This window comes from Danio rerio, chromosome 11 (genome assembly GCF_049306965.1).
Source record: "Danio rerio strain Tuebingen ecotype United States chromosome 11, GRCz12tu, whole genome shotgun sequence".
Taxonomy (NCBI): Eukaryota; Metazoa; Chordata; class Actinopteri; order Cypriniformes; family Danionidae; genus Danio; species Danio rerio.
In genome coordinates, this window is record NC_133186.1 from 27475767 (window position 1) to 27496967 (window position 21201).

The 21201-nt window shown below is 35.7% G+C and overlaps 2 protein-coding genes and 1 long non-coding RNA gene across 6 annotated transcripts in view; 1 reads left to right on the forward strand and 2 right to left on the reverse strand.

Moving 5' to 3' along the window:
* The window catches only part of LOC101882529 (uncharacterized), a 38312-nt gene extending 37625 nt beyond the window's left edge, over window positions 1–687 (reverse strand). The window contains exon 1 of the long non-coding RNA XR_012387177.1: window positions 557–687. This is a non-coding gene — a long non-coding RNA (uncharacterized lncRNA). The remainder of the gene's footprint in view (window positions 1–556) is intronic.
* Window positions 10–5106, forward strand: adnpa (activity-dependent neuroprotector homeobox a). Of its 2 annotated transcripts, none has more exons than NM_001080015.2 (4): window positions 10–381; window positions 1574–1686; window positions 1834–1926; window positions 2027–5106. In NM_001080015.2, exons 2-4 carry the CDS (start codon window positions 1579–1581, stop codon window positions 4733–4735), a joined length of 2910 nt encoding a protein of 969 aa, NP_001073484.2. In that variant the 5' UTR covers window positions 10–381; window positions 1574–1578; the 3' UTR covers window positions 4736–5106. The 2 variants fall into 2 exon arrangements, with proteins under 2 accessions (NP_001073484.2, XP_073772129.1); XM_073916028.1 differs by having other exon boundaries at window positions 12–1317; window positions 1365–1686; window positions 2027–5099.
* Window positions 5107–7421: 2315 nt separating this feature from the next.
* Window positions 7422–15337, reverse strand: gata1a (GATA binding protein 1a). Of its 3 annotated transcripts, none has more exons than XM_068224107.1 (6): window positions 15236–15337; window positions 13539–13746; window positions 11191–11682; window positions 10974–11065; window positions 9059–9184; window positions 7422–8977 (listed from the first exon to the last, which is right to left on the reverse strand). In XM_068224107.1, exons 2-6 carry the CDS (start codon window positions 13744–13746, stop codon window positions 8693–8695), a joined length of 1203 nt encoding a protein of 400 aa, XP_068080208.1. In that variant the 5' UTR covers window positions 15236–15337; the 3' UTR covers window positions 7422–8692. The 3 variants fall into 3 exon arrangements, with proteins under 3 accessions (XP_068080208.1, XP_073771591.1, NP_571309.2); XM_073915490.1 differs by having other exon boundaries at window positions 10974–11119; window positions 11191–13280; window positions 13332–13746; NM_131234.2 differs by having other exon boundaries at window positions 7425–8977; window positions 10974–11119; window positions 15236–15333.
* Window positions 15338–21201: the final 5864 nt, after the last annotated feature.

The window sequence follows — 21201 nt, forward strand, 5'->3', positions numbered from 1 at the left end:
CGTTTGCGAGCGTCCGCCATTTTGAACAGGCTGGGCTGGTATCTGGAACAGCCTCGACGAGGGAAAAAAAGTCTCTTCTTTGCCCTGTATCCCATCCGAATTCACATAACTTCCCGTCTAAACCGCGCAAATCGTGAATAGGTTCATGGGCTCGACAGAAACCGCCCGGTGGTTTGTGTGAATCCAGCTGAAGGCACATGGTGCGGATTCTCAGGATGAGTTGCCGAAATCCACCGGCGGCGGCAGCGGCGCGAAAGACTGCAGCATCTGCCCGGGCCGAATAAACCACAATTTATCTCAGTCATCTCGTCTTTAACTTTAATTTGAGCCGAAAACCAAGCCCTTCAAGGGAATTCCATGCGAGACCGCGAAGAAAAGCAGGTAATATGTTGTTATAAAAGCCTGTTTTCTGTCTCTAGCACCAGTGCTTTTGTGTGGAGTTCAGTGTGCACATGAAACATCCCGCGGCTAAGCTAACATGCTAACTGCATATATGTGAATAGATTGGCAATCGCTAAACTAAGTTAGTTTTTGAGGGAAATCATAAATTACTCACACGATTAAGTTATTAAATGTTGGCCCCTGCAAGGCTGGAGTATCGTCAAAATAAACGGGGTTTCATTTTGCCGAGTCCATGAAAAGGCCGCTGTGGCCTGTATTGTCTAGTGGAGTAGCATTAGTATATGCAGCTGCATGCGTGCGTGCATTGTGCATCAGGAGTCAGTTTAAAATCGAAATGGGTTTTTTATATTTTGCAAAAAAATGCATGTTTAGTGCACGAATACAAAGATGTTAGGTCTTCCAACAATCTAACAGCATTACTTTTATTATTTTTTTATTATAAACTACTCAATGTGAGTTTTAAGGGCAGTTGTGAAATGCAGAAGAACCTTTTTAAAAAGGTGTATATAAATAATTGCTTGCAGAAGAAGTGTCTATTTTACTTCTGCTAGAATGTGATGGTCTCAGCAAACGGTTTATTTTTGTTGGCACTGAATGCGTATTTACATGCATGCTTTGTCTTTTTTATTAGTATGAGGCCTTAACACAAATGTTGGAATTATTCTGAATCGTTTAAAGGGAAGTTATATGAATATTTAACATGCCTAGAATGGTATAGAAGCATATTTTATTAGTCTTTTAAAACAGACAATTTTGTGTGCTATGAAGTTGTAGCACAACTGTTTTAAGATTTATTACATATATATAAATTGTCATTTACTTATGTCATTACAAACACATACTTTTATCATATATTTCTGTATTTTTTTGGTAGTCAGTTCACAAATAAATTTGAAGCTTTTAAAACACGCATTTATAAAGCACATCACAATGACAGAAACAGTAGTGTTTTAAGTGGATACAGTCCCTATTCTTAAAGTCTTAAGTTAAGCATGGCTTCCTGCAAATGTAATGTTTTTGCAATTACATTTTTACAGAAAAAAAAATGTTTTTGTTGCGTTCATACCATTAAGTGCAACTGGTCTGCACAATAACAATTGAAATTGCAGAGTGCACCTTTTCAACAACTGACAGCTCACCTAAAATCCTTATTCCTAATGGTTTTTCATAGAAGAGATGTTTCAGCTTCCAGTGAATAACCTCACCCGGTTGAGGAAGGCCAGGAAGAAAGTCAAGAGACTGCTGAGTGACATTGGCCTTGACTACTGCAAAGAGCATGTGGAGGTGATTGCTTTTGAACAGTGTTTTATTTGTTGTTGTTTTTCCCTCAGACAAATTGAACATAAAAAAAAACAAAAAAAAACCTGAGACATCACACTAATTGATCACTTGAGCTTTATTGATGCTATTTTCTGTCCATTTCCTCTGTAGGACTACAAAGACGTAGACCCCGATGATTCTGATGACTCGAATGAGTCTCACCTTGACCTTTGTACATGGGATCCAACTTGGACAAAGTCTCAGGTATGTCAGCCACATCCGCCGCAACAGAAAAGCAAAGCAAAGCAAAGCAAAAATAACCTACACCGCATTAACATTTTGCTTGGTTTCTCAAATGTTGCAGGACTACAGAACAAAGCAGTTTTGCTGCTCAGATTGCCCGTTTGCCTCCAAATATTTTTCAGCCTACAAAAACCACTTCCGCAATGTTCACAGGGAAGATTTTGAAAGCAGAATACTTCTTAACTGCTCCTATTGCACATACAGTGGGAACAAGAGGACTCTGGAAACCCACGTCAGGCTCTTCCATATGCCTCACAATGTGATGCGTCAGGGTGTCGTTGGCCCTCATGGAGCTCCAGTAGGGGCTAAAGATGGCATGCGGGTGGACAAACCCATGCTGGGTGATCGAAAGGAGCTCCCGGTGTACTACTGCAAGAAGTGCACCTATCGAGATAGACTGTACAACGTGGTGCGCCGGCACATCTACAGGGAACACTTCCAGCACGTGGCAACACCTTACCTGGGAAAAAACTCAGAGAAGCAAGTAAACAGTGGAGAGGCCCAAGCCAACAGTCATGGGATTCACTGCAAGAGCTGCCACTTTACACCTCGTTCTTATGAAGCACTGGTGCAGCACGTCATTGAATTCCATGAGCGCATTGGCCATCAAGTCACTGCTATGATCGGGCACACAAATGTCATAGTGCCGAGGCTCCAGACGAATCCAATCCAAAGGGGTGTTCCTATCACTTCTGGCGTGCGTCCACAAACACCTCAAATGAATCGCTTCAGTATGCCCAAAGTGGTGGGGTTACCTGTTGGAAACCATTTTAAGCAAAGCCTTGCTGGCAACTCTGTGCCTGGTCAGCCAGTGCGCGTTACACTACCTGATAAAGCTTTTGTGTCTAGTGCAGTCTCTCATTCACACTCTGGAAAACACCTGGGCGGCTTTGGAGTCCATGGTGCTGCACATCTTAATGCTCAGTCAGCTTCTTTCTCCCCCTCACTGAAGAGTCTACCTCTTTCTTCATCAGTGCATGCTGCTACTGCCACATTGACATCACTGCAGGCCAAGAAAGCTTCAGCCAATGCTCTGAACACCTCACAAACACAAAAGTGGAAGATCTGTACCATCTGCAATGAACTATTCCCCGAAAGTGCATATAGTGCTCACTTTGAAAAGGAACATCAGGCAGAGAAGGTGAGGGCGATGGCTAAATACATCATGAAGATACACAATTTCACAAGCAAGTGTCTGTACTGTAACCGTTACCTTCCAAGTGACTCTTTGTTGAACCATATGCTAGTGCATGGGCTATCATGCCCACATTGTCATTCCACATTTCATGAGGTTGAGAAAATTGTAGCACACAATCGCCTGGCGCACCCCAATGAGCAAGGGGATCAGCCAACTGGTTCTCCTCTAACATTCGATCTCACACTTCAGCAAGGAAATCTCAAAAATGTCCAGCTTTTAGTAACCACCTACAATATGAAGGAGACACCTGAAGCTGCCGCTGCTGCCGCAGCTGCCAATCAACTGTCACAAAACAGCGCCATGCCCAAACCTGTGAAGGTGTCTGTAAGACAGCCGGATACCCAAAGCGATTCATTGGTGCGAAACATGTCACAGTCACCGGTGTCACAAAAGAAAGAGGTTGGAAAAACACTCTGCCCACTGTGCTTCACTATTCTAAAAGGGCCCATCTCAGATGCCCTTGCCCATCATTTACGCGATAGTCACCAGGTTCTCCAAACTTTGCACCCTGTAGAGAAAAAGTTAACCTACAAGTGCATCCACTGCCTGGGTGTGTACACAAGCAACATGACAGCTTCCACCATTACTCTCCATTTGGTGCACTGCCGGGGTGTTTGCCAGACTCCCAAAGGCTCCAAGCCCATCACGACTGGGCTGCGGTCCCCTGGAGCTGGGTCTCTGAAGCGCGAGTTAGTTACCCCTGATCCATCTGACCCAAAGAGAAGAAAGATGGTAGACCAGTCTAGGTTTTACCCTACAGGCTTCGCTGAGAAGCCAGAAGAGCCAATCGTGTTGGCCTTGGATCCAAAAGGTTATGGTGACAAATCCTACGAAGTGCGTAAAGCTTTCCTCACCGCATATTTCAATCGACATCCCTACCCCTCCCAACGGGAGGTTGAGAAACTTGCTGCAAGCCTCTGGTTGTGGAAGTCTGATGTTGCAAGCCATTTTGGCAACCATCGCCGCTTATGTGACCGGGACTTTACCTCCCGCAAACCAGTGGTGTTACTGGGCTTTAACATGCGGTTGTTGAGCCAAATCAAGCATGACATGAGCTTTGATGACAGCTGTCTGTTTGAAGTCTTTGATGATGAAAAAAGTGGATACTCAAGGACCTCATCGTTTAGGCTCAAGTCTCCCATTGGTTTCCCAGCAGACTTCATAGGGTCAAAGCAGCCATTAAACACTGGACAAAGTAGTCAAAGCAACTGTGCCTTCAAGACATGCCCTGGATCCTCCTCAGAACCCATTGCCATCGACTCTGACAGTGATTCAGAGTTGGAAGTTATACCTAATGAAAATGTCAGTCAACATACTCCAGCGTTAAGGCCTTCGATAGTTCAGTCCCAGACAAAAGGGGCATTGCTACGAGAGAGCTTACGTTGTGAAAGGGATGTCAGGGCGAACAGAAGTTCTCCCAGAGTTGGGCCAAAAGTTCTAGATGGCTCTGTTTCTAGTTCCAGTCCTGACGAAGCAACTTGGTCAGGTAATATGTCTTCTGAAGAGAGCCACTACATACCTGCGGGACGATTCGAAGTAAAGGGGAAGAAAGTGGGGTTGCTTGGTAGATGATGGCTTGTGGCGATTCTCTCCTTTCTCTTTAACTCTCCATGCTCAGATTAGTAGGTCAGACCTTTTACCTCACCTTTGGCTGACATTTGAACATTATTACATGAACTGAGTAAAAAAAGCCAGAGGAGTTACACCCTTACTGAAAGTACTGTTTACTCTCAGACACTTCTGCTGTCCAAGAGCAGAAAAACTAATATACTGTATCTCTTTTTTTCCAATTGATCCATAGTCCATGGTGTTTTTTTTCTTTCTTCTTTTTTGTATACTGTTCTCTGTATTTAATCATTCACTTGTTGGAATTGTAACAGAATTGATAGGTCTATTGTTTTTTTTCTTGATTCAAATAAAAAGACAGTGTAATTTACCATTAAGTTCTTGAATGTTTTTATTCATCATATTTATGTTCAGTTACATAATTAACGATAATTACTTTTCTGTTCTTTTCAGTACATATCCTTGTCACATACAGTTTTGTTGACTTTATGATAATATAATTGGCGGACCAGACCACTATTTTGATGCATTGTGATAGAGGTGGTGAAATATTATTTGAGCTTGAGTATTAGTGCTTAGTGTTTCTTTTTGGAATCATTATATAAAGGTAAGTCTTATGATGTTATTATTATTATCACAGCAAACAAACATTCTTCTATATTTTTTGTGGTAGGACATTATTACAGTTGTAAAGTGACCAATCTGGACTATTTGTATTGACACTACACTGCCTTTAGAGGTCACTGTCATTCATAAATACAGATAATCATTTACATTACATAAATATAGCAGCTCCATCCGTCCAAGTAAACTAAAACACTTCCTGTTCAGCTTCAAGCTAATGATCATGTTAGCTTTGCAATGCATATATAATCTTGGCACTAAAAGGTTATTATAATCCTTGCAAGCTTTAATATAAGAAGTATTGCACCTAATTTGTAATAAAATTTCCATAGCATTTATTGAAGTATTGCTTAAATAAAATGTGTCCATATGTTGCAGTTTGGGCTCCTGATGTGTGGAAAATGCAATTATTTAGTGTAACTCTGTTGAAAGACTGGTTGAAACCTAAGGTTCTTGTTAACCAGTGTTATTGAGGGAGAAGAGACTGAGAAGGACTAACGGATGTCATTTTGAATTAGCTCTGCTGGTCTTGTGGTTGCTAATCTCTTACAGTCATTTGTCACCATTTCCCCAATATATGGCTGGCCGTCCCAGCAGATAAACTCAGGGAGGGCAAAAATTAAAAATAGACACCAACCTGCCACTCAGAGCATTATGGTTCAACGTTTTAAACAACATTTATGGACACACCACTTTATCAAAACAGTGTTTTTGGATATTGTAGGTGTTTGCAGAATTTAAATATGATTGGTGTGACAAATAGTTTGAGATGAGATATTTCTGATTAACATATCAGTAAGTACAGTTACGATTCAATGTCAAAATCATGCAAGCCTGTGCATTTCATTTTAAGTTTTAGATTTTTGAGTCATCCAGAGGTCAGGATTAGGTCATGTCCACAGATGTTCACAGTTACCCTTGAGAAGTGATCTGTTTTTCACCATTGCACGTGACTAATGATCAATCATGCAATGATTTTACCTCAGTTAATGTAAGCATGCAAATTATGTATTTCTGGACTTTCTCCATTAAGTAAGGTGTATTTTAAGATCTTGCTGAGTAACAAAATATTGCAGGTGCTTGTTTTACATTAACATTTTTGCTGTGTGAAAATTTTAGTTTTTATGTTAAAACCAACCAATTAATTATATTAATTTAAATTTCTGAGCTATTCAGCATTTTTGTAAGAGGATCCTGTGGAAGGTAGACATTTTATTGCGATTTCAGCTAAGGCCGTTACTGCAGACGAGAGTTTGTTGAGTGTTGTTGGCGTGATTAGAAGAAAATAATAATTGTATTAATAACATCACCTTAAATTAAAGAAGCGGCAGTTTTCCAGTCCGGTAAGGTAAGAGTCGAGTTAATTACCTTTTTGTCGTGTGTTTGTCATTAAGTTGTAAGCATGTCTACGTGGTGATGTATTTATATTAAACTTATGCAGTCGATGAGATGCATCACACAACTGTAAAGTAGCCTACATCTTCCAGTGCAGGTGCCTTTATTTACCTTCAGTTGTGGCGCGTGAGCCCTGGCAGTACACAGATACGCAGTTTTTCCGCCTGAGCTAAATTTAGAGCCTGGCACAAATGTAACCTGGGTTAAATGCTTTGTCGCCCTCCGCCAGCTTTATGGAAAGCGTTTCATTTGCATGTTCATGCTCCAAAAGCAGATCAATTGTCAAAGCCTCTGCAAAGTGGATAAATAGACAAAGACACTATTATTGCATAGCTGCAGTGACACGAAGTCTAAATAGTGAGCGTCAAACCACAATGTCTAAAACAGTTAACGTTAGCAAATTTAAATATCATCATACTGAAAGTGGTCACTTATGAAAGTTAAGGTTAAGTGTACCGTAACCAACACGCTCTTTTACAGCATGCATCAAACTTGCCACATCTGTTAAGTCAATAAAGAATATAATAGTTTTAAACTATCACGTTTTTAAGCAGTACTAGAATTTTTATAAAAACATTATTCCACAATATATTGGGTTTATTTTAGATATGAAAACAAATGTTGAAGTCTTAAATCAAATAGTTGCCACATGATTAGTTTCGACTCCCAGAACTGATTTTGAATTGCGTTTAATGATATAAAAAAAGTTACTGTAGTATCTGTATGTAGCTGGTAATATTTCAACCTCAAAACGTTTAAAGAGCCCCTATTATGGGTTTTTAAAAATGAGCTTCCATGCAGTGTGTAACACAGGCCTAAGTGAGTGAATACACTCTGAGGTTTAAATATGAAAGTGCAGTGTGTTTAAAACTGTTGATTCTTTAATGTAATAGTCGACTCAGAGAGGATTAAATGAATCATGTTGGGTTCCGATCTTTTGCTTGAACGCATCAACGGCGATATGGTAGGCCTACATCACCAAATATGAAGTGTGGTTTCGATAAAACGTGAAAATGCCTTTCCTTTTAGACACTAGCAGAGCTCTGGGAATCACTGGACTGATCATGAGACGAAAATGATGATCACTGACAGATGGAGATTCCGATGTGGGGAATAAACTGTTATAGTAAATTTTCACAACAGTAGTCACATATCTATTATAGATCTGTATCACTCAGGTTAAATCTGTATGGGGCTATTTACTTATTGCATCCAAAATCACGTTGAAAACACAACGTGTGCTTCTTCCTTTACCGATTTAAATGCATTTTATGCTTATGATCCTCTGCCGTTTGCTTTATCCACCATCAGCTGTTCCTACACACGCGCAGCACAGTCAGTTTTCCAAAAAAATGTTTTTTTTTTTTAAAATGTTATTACTTGGGGTTAGATTTAAGAGTAGCGTAATATGCTAGTGTCACAATAGACTGGGTCATCGGACTAATCACCACAGATTAGCTACACGCTAAGGAGGGGTTTGGAAACAAATGTATCGCTGAACCAATCATACTGGAGTCGTTGGGATAGTTATGTAAAAATAAATGCATATTATAAGACAATGAAAGTGTTTTTTGACATTGCGTGCATATCAGCCGAAATCAAAATATGACCTTTTATAATGCAAAATAGGGGCTCTTTAAGTACAAGACATTTATTGAACGTCTCAAAAGAAGTCGTAATAGTCTGATTAAAGCACATACAATAAGCCATACAATCATCAATATTTACATTTAAATGATATAGCTCACAGTTTCAGCCATGTTTTTCTATTCAACTACACAACAGGTTCAAATATCACTGACAAGCTGTTTGACTGCAGCAGATATGGAGCAGCTTTAATGCATCTCTTTCAATAAAAATAGGACGGGATGCATTTATTGAGGGAAACAAAAAGTGTGTACAACATAATTTACAAGCTTCGTTATGGTCCCGTGGATGTTTCCTTCACACTAGTGTGGGCATCATGCCAGAGTTTGGGTGATGGGTGTAGGGCAAAGTGGTAGAGGAGTGTAAGGTGGAAGTTGGCAGTAGATGAGCCGGGTGACTGTAGGACAGAAGGGGTCCTGGGTTCAGAGAATACGCTCCTACATGCTCATCTGGAGGTGCCATGTGAGACATGTCAGGATAAACTTCTGAAGCTGCATTCTTTTTGCCCTTCTTGTTTCTGTTTGAAACCTTGCGGTTTCGAGTTTGTATGCCATCCTTCTTCATTGTCAAAGGCCTGTTGACCTGCAAAAAGTAGTACATTTGATGTTTTGACGGTTGATTATTTTTCCTTCTGGTAAACGTAGTGTAATTGTGTATACTCACATTGTGTAGTTTAAAATAAAGGCCGCAGGCGTTGCACACAGGCTCGCCGCTGGCATTGCGTCTCCATAGTGTTGTAGTACTAGTGTGGCAGTTGGCGCACTGCGTTCCAGCACGTTTGCTGACAATCTGATGCAGGAGACAATTTTTTGTATAATTATTTAGTTCATTATAACCAATGGGGTATATGCCAAAGTATGCTAACAGGACTTTTAATTTGCCACAGATTAAACGCTTCTGGTGAACTAAATGCCATTGCAAAATCGTTTAAGGTCTGTTTTCTTTAAAAATCAGCCATCTCCACTGGCTGAGTGATATCTAATATAAAGCTGGTCTCAGATTGTACAAGAAGCACCGCATTAAATTACATTTTTCCCCACCATGTCTTTATAATATGAGCATTTATTTTACCCCAGTATATTCAGTGGAGCTTCTGTGCTAGCCTGCCGATTCTGATGGGTGCGTGCGAGTAAACGGCATTTTGTCTTGTTTTGCGCTTGAGCAACTAAATGAATGCCAAAGTCTATTTAACTGAATGTATTTTAATGACATTGCAACATCGATGTTGTGAAAGGAACCATATAAAATGGAAAAAACTCACAATAACAGGTCACCGTAAGTTTATCAGTATGGGAACAACACTAGCTCAGCATATACCCTATTGCAAACATATTTGGTATATATATTAGGGATGCTGTTCCGATTCCATGTCATGGTGATCGGCCGATACTGATGCTGATGCTTTAAGCTTTATATAGCTTTGCTATTGCATAAAGCACATTTTCCCTTCAAGTATGATAAAGTGGAGATCTCTCCTCGGTTCATGAGATTGGCCAGATTGGCGAATACCAATCGAGTCATGAAATGTGATTATCAGTCAATAACAATCTCGGGTCGATCGATTGGAGCATCCCTAATATATTTCGTCTTATTTAATTAATTTTGGCTTGATTAAAAGCAGTTTTGAATTCTTTAAGAACCAATTTAAGGTAAAAATTATTACCCCTTTAAGCTATGTATTTTTTGATAGTCTACAGAACAAACCATTGTTATACAATAACTTGCCTAACCCAATTAACCTAGTTAATCCTTTAAATGTCACTTTAAGCTGTATAGAAGTGTCCTAAAATATCTAGTAAAATATTATTTACTGTCATTATGGCAAAGATAAAATAAATCAGCTGTTAGAAAAAGAGTTATTTAAATTATTATGTTTAGAAATGTGTTGACAAAATCTTCTCTCTGTTAAACAGAAATTGGGGAAAAATAAACAAGGGGGACTAATAATTCTGATTTCAACTGTGTGTGTGTGTGTGTGTGAATAGACATAGATAGACATTTTTCTGTCTGTATAAATATTATTTCATCACAACTATGACTATTATCAAATAACTCTTTATTTAAAGTTGGTATGTTTGTTCTGATTTCATTTGCACACAAATAGCAAATTTGCATAAAGCTATATATAGATTTAGCAAATATCAACATTTGCTTTTATATTGCGTCATAATAAATGCAGTCCATACATGCAAAATAAATATATATATATTTTAAAGAATAGTTTTTATAGAGTTATGCAATATTAATGCATAAAACAACATGTAATTTATATATTTATAGCAGATACCATTTGCATATTTTCTCATTTAGTTAAAAATGTAACTTATTATTAATCTACTCATACAATGGTGCATTATTTTATTTTGCTATATCTAGTTTTTATTACTATATAATAATGCACATGCAGTATATTCACAGTGGTTAAAATATATTATATATAGCAACTGCTTCATCACACATTGTATAATCAAGTTCTTCAGATATTATAAACTGCTTTGAAATAATCTGTATTGTGAAAAGTGCTATATAACTATATTTACCTTAGTTTAACATTAAGTTTTGTATTCATTTTACATACCAGCCTCTTTTTTGGTCTGATGAGGGGTCTGTTCTGGCCGTTCATCTTATGGTACAGTCCACAAGCATTACAGAGGTAGTGGCCTGTCCCATCTCGACGCCACAGAGGGGTGGCGGTGGCACCACAATTCACACATTCACGAGCCTCTGTAAAATTCACAAATTCTTAAAAGGAAAACACACACAATTTTAATCAATTCGACTAGATCACAACATACCAGGTGGCGAAAGTCTCATCTTGTTGCGCAGTTTGGGTGAGTACGATGAAGGGCTCATCCAGGGTCCCCCAGTTGAATAGAGCGCTGCTGAACTGTAGTCTTGAGATGTGCTCATGTAGGATCCATATGGACTCAGCATGTGTGGAGAAGGGCCGTAAACTCCTCCAGTGGCTGAACTCAGATTGAGAAAGCTGCTTCCACTTCCACTCATGGGACTCAAGCGCTCGGCTTTCAGGACTTCCTGGAGCCTGGGACTGTCTTTCCCATCACGACTCGGGGAAGGGAAGCCCTCTTTGGGGGAGGTGAAAGATGGAGTGGCAGTGTTCTGGTAGATGGACGTGGAGGTGTGAGAGTGGAGAGGTGTTTTTGCGAAAGGGCTACTGGACCAGACCGTGGATGTGGGGTTGTAGGGAGAGTTTAGAGAGTGACCTGCAGAGTTGTCTAGCCATTGGATGTTTCCCAGAATTGACTGAGATGAGTAAACTTGGCGAACTGTTTTAATGAGATAACAGAATGATCAGTTTGTAAATATAAATGGACAACAATATTGACTTAAAGAGATAGTTCACCCAAATTTAAAAATACTGTTACTCATCCTTCACTTGTTCCAACCCTGTTTGAGTTGAACAAAAAATATACTGAGAAATGTTGGAAAAAACAGCCATTCACTTGCATAGTATTTTATATTATTATAGATGTCAATGGATGTTTTATATAACATTCTTCAGAGTATTTTGTTTTGTGTTTAACAGAGGAAACAGATGATTTTTTAGCTATGCCACGAGGCAATGTTGCTTCAGACTTCATTAGTGTATCAACAAAAAGGCTTTGGCCTAAAATACAAATAACGCCAAACTATTTTGGCAGACAATTTTCATCATCATGTATAAATTCATAAATGTGATTTTGTGAAAATTGTGAATTTATGTACATTTCATTTTCAGTCTCTAGGCATGCTTGAGTATTTGAAGACAACCAAAATATCATTAGCAGACTAGGATCCTGTGTTCACAGATATTCCAGCAAACGATTTTGTGTTAAATAGACGTCTAATAGACCTCTAAACATAGACAACTTGGCTAAAACAAGTCTAAATTTGGGCTGTCAGTGAAAATCTGATTGACATCAGGAATAGCCCAAAACTAGACTAGTCGTCAAATTAGAAAGATTTTATATGTGTAGTCATTCTTTTCTGGTTATTTGATGACTAGTCTAGTTTTGGCCTATTCTTAGATATCTGTTAAATTTTTACTGACAACCCAAATTTAGCCTTGTTTTAGCCAAGACAACTATGTTTTGATGTCTATTAGACATCTATTAGAAACAAAAAATACTTGCTGGGATGTTTCTTTAGAAACTAACAAGGTCATCTACTGACCTGGAATAGATAATACACTGCATTTAAAAATGCAAAAACAAACAAAAAAAAGTTTCAATTGTTAGTACACAAATTTCATGTAAAAGTGTTATTTCATTGTGAAAGAAATTTTTAGCCTTATTTTGCATGAACCCTAGAGTTAAACAGTTTTAAATCCATTCTGCTGATCTCTGGGTTAAGCAGGAGTACTTGTAGCTAAGCTTAGCATAAATCATTGAACCAGATTAGACGATTAGCATGTCGCTGAAAAATGTCAAGAGTTTTGACAAGTTTACATGTTTCGATAATATTTCTTTTTAAAGCTTGACTCTTCTGTAGTTACATCTTGTATTAAGACAGACAGAAATCTAAAGGTCGCTATTTTCAAAGTCGATTTGGCTAGGAACAATACTCTTATACTCTACCATACTACCCTGCTGATAAAAACAGCATGCTGGTAAGGTATGTTTAGATGCTGGTATGCTGGTCTTGCTGCTTTCAGTGTTGATTTCAATGCTGTTTTTGCTGGTCTTGATGCTGGTTTTGCTAGTCTCAGTTCTATTCCTGACCAACATTGAGACCAGCAAAACCAGCATTGAAACAAGCAAGACTAGCATACCAGCATCAAAACATACCTTGCCAGCATATGCTGTTTTTTCAGTTGGGTAATCAAGGTATTTTGCTGCAGTACCATGACTGCAGCAGGTGCAATGGTATAACACAGTGCTGTTACCTAGCTGGAAACTATTTTCAGGTGCTGCAACGTCATTGAGCCTGCTGCCACCATGGTAAGGCAGAAAAATCCCTTAATTAGCTATTAGATTTGTGTTAAGCTACGCTAATTGTTACTTTAAAGAAAATATTGTTTACAAGTAACGCTTTTTAATTTTCAAAGCAGTTGAGCAATAAGTGCATGTCTTCAGACAGCTTCTATCTATCATTACATTTTCAATACCATTTGGTGATACAGAAATGGTCTGTTTGGACTCACCTGGACTGTGTCTATAGGATGACGAGGCTCGGCTCTGGACGCTGGTGGAATAATACGATGGCAGTAGGTCAGTCTCAGAGCTGGAGTAGAAAGGTTCATCTACATCAACGGGTGGCAGTAAACCAGAGTCTGTTGTGTAGTTTACCAATGGGTCTGGACTGAGCAGACCGGGGGACACCCAACGAGAAGGCTCAGAGGAGTTCTCCATCTGGCAAATCATGAAAAATAAGGCTCAAGCTTAATTGTAATGACTGGAAAGATTTTGAGTAGATTCTAATATGCACATGCAAACATTCAGAGCAACTGGCATCAAGGAAATGATGACTGATATCAACAGGTATTGGAGATCTGCTTATTAATACATATGATGGTTTATGAAGGTATCTAGACAGTACGGCCTGTCACACTTCCCTTTGAAAGGTCCTCATTTGACTGTGGCAAAAAGTCAACACTAAAAATACATCGGCTTGTCTAAATTTTTCACAAGCATTCACAACAGTTAGCATTAGCTCACAACAACATTCACTCCCTTGGGGTAATTGACTATTAAAAGAGTAACAGAAAAAAAACAGACTTTTGAGTAAGATTAATATTGATATTAATATGTCTGTACAGAAAAATTGTTCTAAAATATATTTTCAGTCTCAAAGCAAGTTGTTTATTACATTTATATAGTGTAGTTAAGCTCAAATAAATATTGTTACAGATATTATTATTGAGACTTAGATTACTAGAAAAAAATATATGGTGTTTGTTCGCACTTATTTCTCTTTTATTTTTATTTAGATTTTGTTTAAATCATTTTTTATTTGCCTGTAGTTGTAGAGTCTAATCTGAGGTCTATAATTAATTAAAATTGAACTGCAAACCTTAGATATCGTAACCTCCCCATAAAATAGTTCAACCAAATATTTACCCAGCCATCTTTATCAAAACATAATTGTATTTATGGACGAATTGCATAAATAATATTTAACACAATAATGAAAATTCCTCATTTTGTCTTGCCGTTTCCCCTCAGTCCGTCGCGTTATCACATTGAATAGAAAACACTGCACCCCATCTATATGAGTGATTATGAATCCTATCACATATTCTTCTGATAACAGTGGTTTACTTAATCTACTACAGTCTACTTAATGATTTCACACATTGCAAGTGTGAGACAATATTTAGTTCATAAAAAGTGCATATTAGCTTAATTCAGTGCTAACTCTGTGCAATGTTTTAACCAAAGCATATGTGTGGTTGTTTGATGTATCAAACCTTTAATATGAATACAGACTGTAACGTTCAGAATACTTTTTTGTTGTAAATTTGCATATATGTATGGTATATACTAACATAAATAACATGATAATAATAACACAAATATACATAATTACAATTATTTCACTTGACATTTGAATAAACGTTTAACATTTCATCATTGTTGCAGGATTTAAAAGCAATTTACTTATTAAGTGCTTACCTGACTTAACATTTTAATGTCAATATAAGTGTATTAAACATACTGCAAGGTTTAAAAGCTGATTAAATCAAGTGTATCACATACTTGGCAAAATTTAAAGACGTAGAAATGACAGATAAACAAATAATTATTCCAGTAATTAACATAATAAAAATAATTGAGTGAGTATAAAGCCAGCTCATGTGTTGTTAGACACTTTTTACTGACACCGTATTTATGAACTTACCTGCAAGTGTAGTATTGAAGATGTCGTTTATCAGTATCAGGAGATTCTCAGATCATGGAGTGAACTAGCCGCCTGTTTGCTTGCTTATCTCCTTCAGTCTTTGGGAACTAGTAGGTTCATTTGAAATTGTAGGGCACCAATGGGTGGGGTTGGGGTACTTTTTTTTTGGACACTCCTACCATACGGGTGGCCACGCTTTCCATTTTGAATATTATATGGCAGATCTCTAGCTGACACAGCATGTGAGTTCAGTTCAAATGAATAGTGGAGGATTGTGTAAATATTTTTCCTTTTTTTTTATTTTGAACACAAATTATTTTTATAATACACATATATAGTGAAAGAATCAAAACTGAAATTAGTTTCACTGAGTAAATGTTAGGAAATTAAAATAAAAATATTAAGAAACAAAAATTTTAATTCCTATTTAAATGTTTTATTAGATTTTAGCCTATATGACCTTATAGACAAAGACTGGATGTTCCACATCTACACTGTAAAAATATAAATATGAACAATTAGTCATGACAGTTTTTAGTTCATTGTAACATTAATCTATGGTGTTCTAACTTAATTTGATAAGTTATTCATTCAGTTTTATGTCAGTTTAACATAATTTAAGTTCAATGTACTGATAAGGTTAACTTGATTTAACTTAAAATTTAAGGTTGGATTTTTTTTGCAGTGTACATCAAATTAAATGTCCAAAAGTCATTTTATTTACATAGAAATCATATTAAAACCACAGTTAGTGTCCATTTTTTCAAAAAAATAAGTAAAAATAAAATGCCCCAAATATGAATGAAATGTTTCATCATCGTTAAGTGCATCATATGGTTATGTAAAACTAAAGCTACATATTTATTCTCACTTTTTAAAAATATACTGCTCAAAAAAATAAATAAATAAAGGAAACGCTTAAAAACACAATGTAACTATTTTTTGTGCAGTATATATTAAAGTAAAAATGCTGCTCATGTTAAAATATATAAAATTGAAAATGATGAATAACATTTTGCTGAATAATCAGTGAAACCTAGTGGTTTGAGAAAAAGTAACAAATTATAACAATTTAAATTGACGATTAATTAGTCCCTAATTGATTTACTTACAATTTTTGCATTGCAATACTTAACTCCTAATGTTGCTACACACTCGATGCATTTTTTTCAACACATCTCGTCATTTCTAAAATATCAACCTCTACCAAATGGTTGATATGTCGGTTTATGGTAAAAGTACTGGAATTAATACATATACTAAGTGTAAGGCCAATTTATTTAAAAGCAATATTCAAAATAAAACATTTTTTAATACTAAATCATCTTTATTTTTGAAGTATGCGGTAAAAATATTTGAGATTCTCATTTATTATGCTTTCTGGTTGTTTTTTTACAATTAAACCAAACATGTTCTCCCCGTGTTTGTGTGGGTTTCCTGCAAAGACATGCAGTTCAGATGAATTGGGTAGGCTAAATTGTCCATAGTGTATGGATGTTTCCCAGTGATGGTTTGCAGCTGGAAGGGCATCCACTGTGTGAAACATATGCTAAATAAGTTGGCGATTCATTCCGCTGTGGCGACTCCATATTAATAAACAGACTTAGCCAAAAAGAAAATGAATGAAACCAAAATTCAGAGTAGTCGTGCAAAAGAATTATGTTTGATTTTTTTGTAAACCAGCAATGATGTGTGTGTAAACCATTATTTAAAAAGTCAAAAATGGACACCCATTGGGTAAATGTGCAGTCAAAGGGTTATTTTTTTGCATGATTGGTATTTTAAATGTACCTAATGATGTTTTGGTATTTAAATTATTATACTAAATTCAGTTTATCAGGCATCTTCTGTAAATTAATGCAAAAAAATAGTAATAATACTATAGAAACAAGACAAAAAACACTAGTATTTAATTTCTAATCTAAATAAAATACTGTCAGAGATTATATAAAATGGCTTCACTTATAAATATAGATAAAGACGCAAATCCAACAGCGCTGGGAAAATCCCACAGACAGCCAGAGAAACCTAATTTTACAACAACCATAAACTTATAGTATCTATGATTCAAGCACATCATTAATAAAGTTTCATTGTTTAAAAGAATTAAGCATATGCTGTGGCCTAATACATTTGGCAATTAAAATGGCGTGCAAAGTGTTAACAAAGAGCACTTGGGATGGAAACGGTGACTGTGAACAAAGCGAATGAAAATGCAAAAGCACTTTTCCCTGGTGCAGCTCAGCAAAGAACAGTAATGCAAATAAACTCAAATGCTGCAATCATGGTGAGAGATACGGACGCAGAACGGCCTGCCGGAGCACAGGACTAAGACTGTCACTCTCATTTGACAGGCAAAACACTTTCAACTTCCCTCCACCATTGTGCATTTATAATTTTCAGGGAAACTGGGATGAGATCCAGAGAAGCAAATCCTTCACCAAGCGCCAGGTTATTGATTTACATAAGGTTCCATTTTAGAACCTTAACATATTATATATGTATTGTTACATTAGGAATCTAAACTTTAATATTTTAAACTCAAATATACTGGATAATATAATATAGTATATTATATATTACTTACATTGGTACAATACAATATAATGCATCAATTATGAATGACTTGAAATGCATTGCATGTGTATATCAATGAAGACAAAACCTACAATACATGTTATGTTACTGAAATGCTTAATTGATTTCAATTCGTTGACTTTCAGCATTTGCATAAAGCAGAAGCCACATATATAATGATGTTAATAAATGTATTTATATTATGCACACATGTTCTTATATAAATTAATAAAAAGATACACTGTAAAACCCAACAGTCAACTTTATTAAATGAAATGAGTGTAGTAACTCAAATGGTTTGAGTTTAACATTTTGGGTTTTATTGTGTACATATGCATAAAGAAATGTGTGTGTGTGCGAGCGTGCGTGTGTGTGTGTGTGTGATATTTTTTCGCATGTGCATCACATATATTATACCCTCTATTAATAAATATATATTTGTACACATTACCAAACGTTATTTGTAATTGTACATGTAATTGCATACAATTACATTTTTAAATATGAAGCTGCAGTTTTTCATGTATTATTAAGCATACTGTACCAAGCACCATGTTATTGATTTACATGAGGTTCTGTTTTAGAACTTAAACATATAATTCATAAATATTGTTACATTAGGAATCTAAACTTCGATATATAAATACTCAAATATACTGGATAATATAAAACAGTATATTGCATATTACTTATTTTGGTTCAATATAATATGTTGCATAGACTATATATGGATTTTTGAAATGCATCGCACATTTATATCAATGAAGACAAAACCTACAACATATTTTGTCACTGAAATGCGTGTGTATGTGTGTGTGTGTGTGTGTGTAGTTAAAGTCAGAGTTATTAACCCCCCTTTGAATTTTTTTTTTTGTTTTTTAAATATTTCCCAAATTATGCTTAACAGAGTAAGGACATTTTCACAGTATGTCTGATAATATTTTTTTTTCTGGAGAAAGTCTTATTTGTTTTATTTCAGCCACAATAAAAGCAGTTTACATTTTTAAACACCATTTTAAGGACAAAATTATTACCCCTTTAAGCCAATTTTTTCAATAGTCTACAGAACAAACCATCGTTCTACAGTAACTTACCCAATTATCCTAACCTGCCTAGTTAACCTAATTAACCTAGTTAAGGCTTTAAATGTCACTTTAAGCTGTATAGAAGTGTCTTGAAAAATATCTAATAAAATATTATTTACTGTCATCATGACAAAGATAAAAGAAATCAGTTATTAGAAAGGAGTTATTAAAACTAATGTGTTAAAGAAAACTAATCTCCTTTCAGCAGAATAAATATACATAATATGCATACTTGCATACAAACAAATATATGTACTATTATTATTATTTTTTTTATTATTATTAAAAAAAGTTATTATTATTATTTATTATTATTTTTTTATTTATTTATTAAAAAAAGTTTGTGTGTGATAGTATACATCAAAACATATAAAAAATATGAGGCTGCAGTTTCACATGTATTTATGAGCGTACTGTAATATATTAATACAATAAATGTTCAGGAAAGTTAATTTTCTTTAACAAATTATCAATTTAAGGCAGTAATCCTTTTTTACAGTGCGTCACAAATCAACATAATTATAGAATATTATCTTAAGTTGTAAGTTATGTTTTATGAAGCTATTTGATAGCGTTATGTGATAGTGTCATCTTTTTATTTATGTGTTTATTTATTTAGACATCTATGGTGTCCATTTACTCACATTTTATAGTATATAGAGTAGCTTAATTATGCTCACAAAAACTAAACGGTCAAAGAGAAAGAAGTCTCCAAAGACCAGTTTTGAGGGATGTGGCTGTGTGTGTGTTTCTGTGTGTGTGCGCTGCTGCTGAACTGTGATAAGAAGCTATCTAGATTGGAGTGGGAGGTTGGGGATCGTATAACTAGTAATGGCACTACATGAACAAATTCACAGCTACAGTGACACCCTCACTGCTCATCACACAATGGTGTGTTTTTTCACAACTCATAGTTTACTTAGCTCATCTAAATGATGATTTACTTTTGTATTGTCGTGTGTAGCTAATTGTGAATGCATTTAAGTACTGTGCAAAAGTCTAGAGCCGTCAAAGCAGTGGTATATTTATTTATATTCAGCCAACTTTTTGGTCTCTTTAGGTGTTCTGTTAGAGGTTTAATCTAAATGATATTTTCAGAATAAAATGACTTGTCAGTATTTGGTGTGACCTGACCTGTTCAGTTTACTGTATACTGTATTTGAACTGTTCTGTATACTGTCCTGAGGTTTCATTTTAAATAATGTGCTATGTAAAATCAGGCTTTTAAGCATTTCTCATAGTGCTTCTTTTGATTTAAGTTCTTTAGATTTAAGATTAATGTTTATTTTTCTTTCAAGTGATACTGCACCATCTCTATAACATTCAGGTCTGGACTCTGTGTAGGCCATTTTAAGAATCAGCTGTTTTGGTTTGCAAATATGATTTCATTGCATTAGAAATGTGCTTGTGGTTATTATAATGCTGAAAATTAAAAAATTAAAACCATTACTAATGTCTGCTTTCTAGAAGGAATGGCATGATGGATTAAAACCTGTCTGTGCTTTTCAGCATTCATCTGATTAACACACAGTGGGGTTTTGATTCCAATCACATAAACTAAAGGTTTAACGGGTCGTTCATAAAGAGTGCAGTTTGATTTCTAATGAATTTCTAAATGAATCAACTGTTTGAACAAATCAAATGAATAAATGATTCAGTGACTTACTCAATAAAGACATTTACCTCCACCAACTTTATTAATACAAAAACTGTATAGTTTACCCTAGAACTAGAATTCTGTCCTTATTTACTCATTTTCATGTTCATTCAAACATGGTTTCTATCAGGATTTATTTTATTTTATGTTAAAAATAAAATAAATATAGAATAATATTTAACACAAAAACTGTTTTGGTTAAATTTGACCTTCATTGTATGATTAAAAAATAATAAACAAAAATTCTCAAATGATCTTTTTTTAATGGTTCAAAGTAGGGCTGCACAATATTGGAACATTTTGACATTGTGATATTTTTGTCTCTTCAATATTTAAAATATAATATATAGAGATATAATTTTGACCAGATGGTTTTTTTGCAAAGACTTTAGATTGTAGGGAATGGTTTTATATGGAGTGAAATATAAATGTATTTTATGTCATATATGTTAAATACATATAACGAACTAAATACAGTCATAAACAAACACAAAGGAGCAAATATTCAAAGTGAAATAAACAGAAGTGATTTATTGTTTTCTGGCTGGAGTCTAACAGTATTCAGTTACAGAAATTGAACAATCAAATGTAGATTACCAATGCAGTCTTCATCATCTACATTGTTCAATAAAGTGAACCTTTATTAA